The sequence below is a fragment of the Varanus komodoensis genome, unplaced genomic scaffold (genome assembly GCF_004798865.1).
Source record: "Varanus komodoensis strain SLA01 unplaced genomic scaffold, ASM479886v1 scaffold2, whole genome shotgun sequence".
NCBI lineage: Eukaryota > Metazoa > Chordata > Lepidosauria > Squamata > Varanidae > Varanus > Varanus komodoensis.
Genome location: NW_025335568.1, coordinates 4,050,511 through 4,057,898, shown reverse-complemented (window position 1 = coordinate 4,057,898; position 7,388 = coordinate 4,050,511). Strand labels below are relative to the sequence as shown.

At 54.7% G+C, this 7,388-nt stretch overlaps 1 protein-coding gene across 1 annotated transcript; it reads right to left on the bottom strand.

Moving 5' to 3' along the window:
* Nucleotides 1–223: 223 nt before the first annotated feature.
* On the bottom strand, nucleotides 224–6,930 carry LOC123022615 (5-hydroxytryptamine receptor 7-like). Its single transcript, XM_044428470.1, is given in 2 exon segments — nucleotides 224–995; nucleotides 6,335–6,930. Coding segments are annotated over 2 exon segments (1,368 nt in total).
* Between the last annotated feature and the right edge of the window lie 458 nt (nucleotides 6,931–7,388).

The window sequence follows — 7,388 nt, the reverse complement described above, 5'->3', positions numbered from 1 at the left end:
CATGGGTACCCCCAACCCTTATGCAGACCCATTGGCAATGCTGCTCGAAAGAAAGACCCAACAATTGTTGTCCCGGATGTGAGAAGTTCACCCTGGTGTGGCTGGAGATCGCCTGCTCCAACGGACCTTTCCAGGCACGTGGGCAGCCGTGGAAGGAGCTTCTCCACAGCAAGCATGTGGCAACGCCGAAAGGTGACCCGTGAACGGCTGAGGGGCCCCGGCTTTAAAGTATGCACTCATGCTTCTCCGTGGCCTTCAAGGCCTCGTGCATGCTCGCCGCCGAGAGCCTCCTGTTGATGTTGCGGTAATTGCAGCGCAGCAGGTTCCAGAACGTGGTCCTCAGGTCCCGGTTGAAGAAGGCGTAAATCAAGGGGTTGACGAGGGAGTTGGCGTAGCCGAACCACAGCAGTGTCCGCTCGAGCCGCAGGGGGACGCAGCTGCACCGGCTGCCGCAGATGAAGGGCCTGGCGGTAGACATCAAGAAGAAGGGCAGCCAGCAGAAGGTGAAGGCCCCGACGATGATTCCCAGGGTCCTGGCGGCCTTCTGCTCCCGCTTGAAGATGGAGATGTTCTTGCGATCTTGGCACAGGAGCTTGGAGAGGGTGGCGCACTCCTCCGCCGCCTTGAGGCGCTTGGTGCTGTGCTGATGGCGGAGGCCGGCCTCAGCGCAGCAGGCCCCGTCCTGCTCGTAGGCCCTGGGGAAGTCCACGAAGCGGTGCTTCTGAGCGCTGGCCTTGGCTGCCTTGTAGATGCGGTGGTACATCGCGAGCATGACGGCCATGGGGATGTAGAAGGCCACCCCCGTGGAGTACACCGTGTAGCCGACGTCCTGGCTGATGAGGCACACCCGCTCCACCGTGACGTTCTTGGCCCAGCCGAACAAGGGGGGCAGCGTGATGGAGGCAGAGAGGAGCCAGACGACAAACACCATCTTGGCCATCAGCTTCCCGTCTTGTCTCACGGGGTACGTCAGAGGCCGGGTTATTCCCAGGTACCTGGAAAGCAGTTTGCAGGTTAACAGGTGGGGCACGTTGATGACACCCACTTCTATGGCCAACTGGGACGTGCTGGGAGTTGTCTGACCACTTGGGGGGTCCTCAGGTTGGGGAAGGCTGCAGCAAGCTACATCGCACCCACGCAGGGCTCTTCCCCAAGGCGGGGGTGGGATCAGCACCTGGACGCAACTGCCCCCAGGGGTTTCATGACCAAAAAGAACAAAGCAGTTTATGCTACAAAAAAACAGGGGCTTTAACATACACAAGTAATCTATTGTTTACAGCATCAACAAGAAAGATGCAAGAGGTTGGACCAGGTGAGAGTTTCTTGCTCTGGTCAGCAGACTCTGGGTTCTTTCTGAGAAGGAGCAAGACTGAGAAGGAGCTGATGGCCCCATGCCAGTAATTCATTATTATATGTTATGCTGCCTTATCAGCTGGGAAGCCATCATGGCCCTGTGTAACTATGTAAACCCATAGCACCTTGAAACCATTAGAATGACATCAATAAGGACCATTAAAACATGAAGGAAGTACATTGTCTGAAGAGGCATAGGGTTAGCTGGTGTCCCCCTTCTGAGCCCGGAGGCAACACTCTGTCTTCATAAGGAGGAGTCAGGGATAAGAACGCAGGAAAAGCCCTGCTGGATCAGACACCAGGTCCCTCCAGTCCAGCACTCTGTTCACTGGTGGCAAACCAGCTGCCCTCAGGATCCCTCCAGCAGGATGGGCGCGAGGCCTCCACCTGCCCAGCTCCTCGGCAACTGGTGGCTCATTGAGCTTGAATTTCCCTTGAGGCTAAAATGCACAATGTGAAAGGCTAAAGTCAAAAGACCTTTCCTTGCCCCTCTCCAAAGGCCAGGAAAAAGGGGCAACCACAATTCCCAAAGGAACACCTGCCACAGTTTGGGGGCACTGTGGGAGGAAATCCATTCACGCGAGCTTAGCAAGCAGGAATCTGTGGGTAAGACACCTTCCAGGGGGCCCTTCTTGTGCACCTGAACACCTGAGAAGGTTCGTGGTGTGACCAAGCCCTGTTTTAATCTTTTGCTCCCTGTTCTCAGGTGAGTCATTAAGGGCTCTCTTCTGCTCTCCAGCTCAAGGATGCAGCTTAGCTCCCTGGTAGGGACATCTGGTTTCCCCCAGTGCGTTCTGTTGGGTCTTTGGAATGGCTCCTTCCTCTTCTGTCACTCAGTTCCCTGCGGAGGAGGGCAGGTCAGTTCCAACGGGGCAAAGCTCAGGGAACCCAGGTTCCATCTGGATGCCAGGAAGCACTTCCTGACAGTCAGGACCCCGAGGGTGTGGAATGGGCTTCCACAGGAGGTCGTTGAGGCCCCATCGGTGCGGGTGTTCAAGGATAGGCTGGACCTGCACATGGTGGGCATGTCGTGAGCGGAGCTGGCTGGTGCTGGAGGTCAGACTGGATGGCCTGGGAGGCCCCTTCTGACTCGCTCTGTTTCTCATTCTCCACCATCTCACTGACGTTCCCCTTTCCCAACAGGCTTGCCTGTCCTCCTCTCTCTGCAGCTGCCTCGTTTCTTTCCCTGACCTTCTGAAACAGCCTCAGCTGGGCCTCTGGACTGGCTCCTTGCCCGTCAACTCTTCCCCGGTCCTGCTTGACTTGGCCTTGCTTTTCTTTGAGCAGATTGCCAGGTCAGCTGGCAACTTCCCAGCCAGTGCCTCAGACTCTGAAAGATGCCTCAGGGACTGGTCCTGGAGAGCTTCCTTGTCCAGCATTGCAGGGAGGCATCAAGGGGGAAGCCAAGCTAGGCATGATGGGCTCCCCACAGCTGTAAGAAGCACAATTACATTCATGTGCCTCAGCGAGCACAGAGGGTGCTTATGGTCAGGTTTCAGGAGTGGGGAAGGATCTGAACCCCTGGATCTTGCGATTTCTGGACACGAAGCCTGAACATCTGTTCAGCCGCCTCTGTATGATATTCCAACGGTTAGTTGCTTCTGCATTCTAGATATTTTTCAAAGGCAACAATAAACTCGGTGGCTTAACATGGGAGACTGCAGGCTTTTGCTTTTCACCGCCGCACTGAAGGGCAGCACTGACATTTTAGATATGAATAAATATACCGGCTCGCCGTATCTCTGACTTTATGGCTCCTCCTAACAGGAGCTTCAGACATTAAATATATGCAGATTGGAATTGACTTTGACTTCCACACGGCTGCCCTTGCGTTCACAGACAGCGCTGTAATCCACGTGGCGGATGATAAGCTGTTCCTTTCTATTTTTGCTCAGCCTCCGTTCCTTTGTTAAGGGAAGGCTTTAAAACAAAGTCAAATGTCCTGGGAATTAGCTCCATGGAGGGAGCGGAGCGGGGCGGACAAAAAGCGTCAGGCAACGCCGATCGTTTGGTCAATGTGAGGGTCTTTGCTGGGTGGGGGACTGTGGTGGTACAGCTGGTTGGACTGCAGCTAGTTACAATTCGTGGGGCCCACATTTGCCTAGGGCAACTTCTAACAGGTGGTGGTGGGGGGGTGACTCCTAGCTTAGTGGGGCTCCTTATCACTGCAGCTGTTATTCTGAGCTTTATGCTGAACACCATCTCCAAATAGATTCACCAGCAAACAGCACCACAGAGAGCTCCTACAAGGCTCAGACGAAGGTTCAATGGATGAGGAGCCAGTGTGAGGGCTCCATATCCATTGCAGCTGTCATCCTGAACTTTACAGGAGCTAGCCACGGAGCTGGAATCTACCTCCAAAAGAGGTTCGCGGCCATGCAGGACCATGGCCTGGGAGGCATCAACCTCCCCTATCATCTTCCAGAACTTTAAGAGGTCCGCTCCAGAGTTCAACACCTATCAGGCCCAGCCAGGGCAAGCAATGGTGAGAAATGTTGGAATTGTTGTCCAAAACGTATAGTTTGGTTGAGGAAAGCTCCCCTTGCACAAGACAATGATCATTGCACAAGACAACAATCGGAGGATGGAATGTGCCTGAATGCACAAAAATAACATAGAAACATAGAAACAGAGCGAGTCAGAAGGGGTCTACCAGGCCATCTAGTCTGACCCCCGGCTCCAGCCGGCTCTGCTTGTGACATGCCTACCATGTGCATGTCCAGCCTCTCCTTGAACACCCTCACCGATGGGGATCCCTAATAACATTAGGGATCGTGTGAACTTTTGGCTTTTTAAAATCATATCACCATCATATGACCAAAATCGGCACATATGGTCATTCAACTAATATTTTACCCACTGCAGGGTTTAGCAGCTGGTCAGAACAAAGCGCAGTGGAGAGCTTTGCCTTCCTTTTCCAGGTTCTCGTCTGAGCCTACTTCGGTTTGTTTTGAATTGTGTGAGTGGGGCTGCTTTAGGCTCTTTAGGGAACATAGAATAATAGAATAGCAGAGCTGGAAGGGCCCATGAAGGCCATCGAGTCCAATCTCGTGCTGTTGCAGGACACCAAGTCACACCATCCCACTCAGGTGGCTGTCCAGTTCCTTTCTGAATGCCTCCAGTGTGGGAGAGCCCCCCACCCCTCCAGGCAGCTGGTCCCACTGTCCCATTGCTCTGACAGTGAGGAAACCTTTCACAAGAAGCTGCCTCTCTGTCCATGTGGGTTTAGTGCTAAACTGCAGGCACTCCACATTGCATCCGCCTTAACCACGTCCTGCAGGAACATCCAAGAATTCATGCTGAGTCCCATCAAAAGACTAGTTTTAGCAGTTTGCATCTCCATCCAGAACGTCCTTTCAGGAAGCTTATGGGTCTTAATTTCCTACTCAAGGCCAGGCCACCCCAAAATACCTTGCATGAAGCAGCACCAGCTCATCACTATATATCGGTTGCTGCTGGGGAACTTCCTTCTCTGGCACTGCCATGCAATGCAGAGGAAGCCGGAAAGGCCGTGGGCAGGGGGACAGAAGGCCTCGTGCTCCTTGCGGAGAAAAGAATCTGGGCACCTGAGCCCATGAGGCCTGGTTGCACTATGCCACTGCATCTTGCCCCCCCCCCCCTTTGGCCTGGGGAAGAGAAGGCCGAGGTGGGTGCCTGGGAGCCGACCTCACGTTCCCAAAGTGCCACCACATGGGAGAGGCCCGTCCTAGAGGAAAGATGTGAAGTCTAGAGGCATGATTAAAGCCGGAGGGGCACCCCATGGCCCTGCAGCAGTGCCTGGATGTCTGTAGGACTATTTGGCGCCCCGGTACTGAAGTCCTGCGACTTCCCAGAACTGGAACTCGGAGCCCGGAGCTCTGGTCTTGCTCCCCGTGCAGCCGGTGTGGGAAGAGCCGTGCTGGGTCATGCTTGGAGGGTGGGCAGAGGAGGATGCCAGGGGTCTGGGTGGAGGGCTAATGTCATGTCCGGATGACGCCCGCCCCTTTCCCATCCTGCCCCTCGGTGCTTTGTCTCAGCAGCAAATCGAGATGAAAAGCGAGGCGCAGGGGGCAGGGTGGCCGAAATCCAGGGTTTTCCTCCCCGAAGGTCTTCTGGAAGCATCGGGATAACTGTTGCCTTGGGGGAGGGGGCTTGGCTTTGTCCCTCAAGCAATTGGGGGGGGGGTCCCTGTGTTGGACTAGATAGTAGGGCTAGGCAAGGTGGCTTCTGTGAGCCCCTGTATGCCCTTCAGCTCCCTTTGGGCATCCGCCAAGGTGCTCTATCTCTCCTACTTTAAACACCCCCCCACCTTTTCTTACAGGCAGCCAGAGTTGCTGTGAGATGCATTTCTGTTGGTGCTGAGCACTTTGAGGGATCCCTGAAGGAGCGCCTTCTCCCCTCTGTGCCCTCCCGCCCCTTGAGATCTGAGGCAGAGGCCCTCCTCCGGGAGCCGTCCTTGAAAGAGATCAGGAGGGTGGCTACCCGGAGCAAGGCCTTCTCTGCGGTGGCGCCCCGACTGTGGAACACGCTCCCAGAGAGGTCTGCCTGGCGCCAATGCTTCTTTCCTTTCGGCATCAGTCAAAACCCTTTTTATTCTCCCAGTATTTTAATTGTTAACCTGTTTTATTTAGTGGTGTTATATTTTAACACAGGATGCCTTGTTACTCTTATTTCTATTTTTATTGTATTCTATTAATCTGTTGTAAACCATCCCAAGACATCTGTGATGGGACGGTATAGAAAAGTATCGAATAAATAAATAAATAAATAAATAAATAAATAAATGGGCATTTGTGTGGGGGCTCAGCCCCACCTCTGCCTGGAACTCCATCCTTTGGCCAGGTCACTGGTCCTTGGCCACGCCTCCCACAGCAGCCATTTTGTATTGGTGCCCAGGGCAATTTCTGAGATTGCCCGATGGGCCCATGGCCCAAACGGTGGTCTGCCCCCTGGGTCTCGCACTTGCTCTACGGCCCGTTGGGAAGCATGAGGTGGTCCTCACCTGTCCACGCTGATGACACAGAGCGTCATGATCGACGCGGTGCAGCACATGACATCCATGGCGATGAAGACGTTGCAGAAGACCTCTCCGAAGAGCCATTCCCCTCCCACCAGGTCTGTGATGATGACGAAGGGCATGACGGCAAAGGCAACGGACAGGTCGGCAGCCGCCAAGGAGACCACCAGGTAGTTGGAGGGCTGCCGGAGCTTTTTGACGGTGCACACCGAGATGATGACCAGGCTGTTGCCGGCGATGGTCAAGAGGGTGATGATGGAGAGGACGGTCCCGATGACTACCTTCTCGGTATCGCCATACAGCAGGATATCCTCCCCACAGTCTGTTAAGTTGGTGGCATTGAGGGGTGGTGGGCCTGGTTCAGAGGGCGTGGAAGGTCCGTCAGTCATGAATGGAGCCGGGGTTCACCTCTGGGTGAGATGCTGTCCCTCCGGGTTCTCCAAAATGAGATGCTGCTGCCCTGGACATGGGCTGGACCTGCTTAGTATGCTCCCAGCAGGCCACCATGTGGAGAAGAGGAGCGAACCAATCCCACGGCTTGGGGTCAACGTCTCCTGCTGCAAAAATAAGCAACCGGCCATTAGATGCAACCAGCGGGGAGCGTGCAGGTCAACACCACCATCAGTGCTGTAGGGTGAAGTTTGGACCACCCTACACCAAGGAAAGCCCCAAAGTTCCAGCAGCGGCTTTGCTCTACACCCACAAGACCATTCCAGCATCTTTCATCTCCACTGGGAGCAGGTCTCTGGGAAAGGAATGTGCTTGAATCGCCCCTTTGTCCCTACAACAGGGAACACCCCGCCCAGCTGTTGTAAGGGCTGCAATGAATCTCAGAGAGAACAGCGAATTTTGTGGGGGGGGGGGAAGGCAGATCCTGGAGCCATGTCCCCGCGTGCTCCTGCCTCCGCACGTCTTGCTTGCAACACAATCTACAGACACTGCTCACACACACACAGTCCCGGCAACTGCCGGCTGCAGCATTCCTTCCCATTCACCTTTTGCCTCCAAGAGCACACTGCTGAATTTGTCCCTGAGCTTC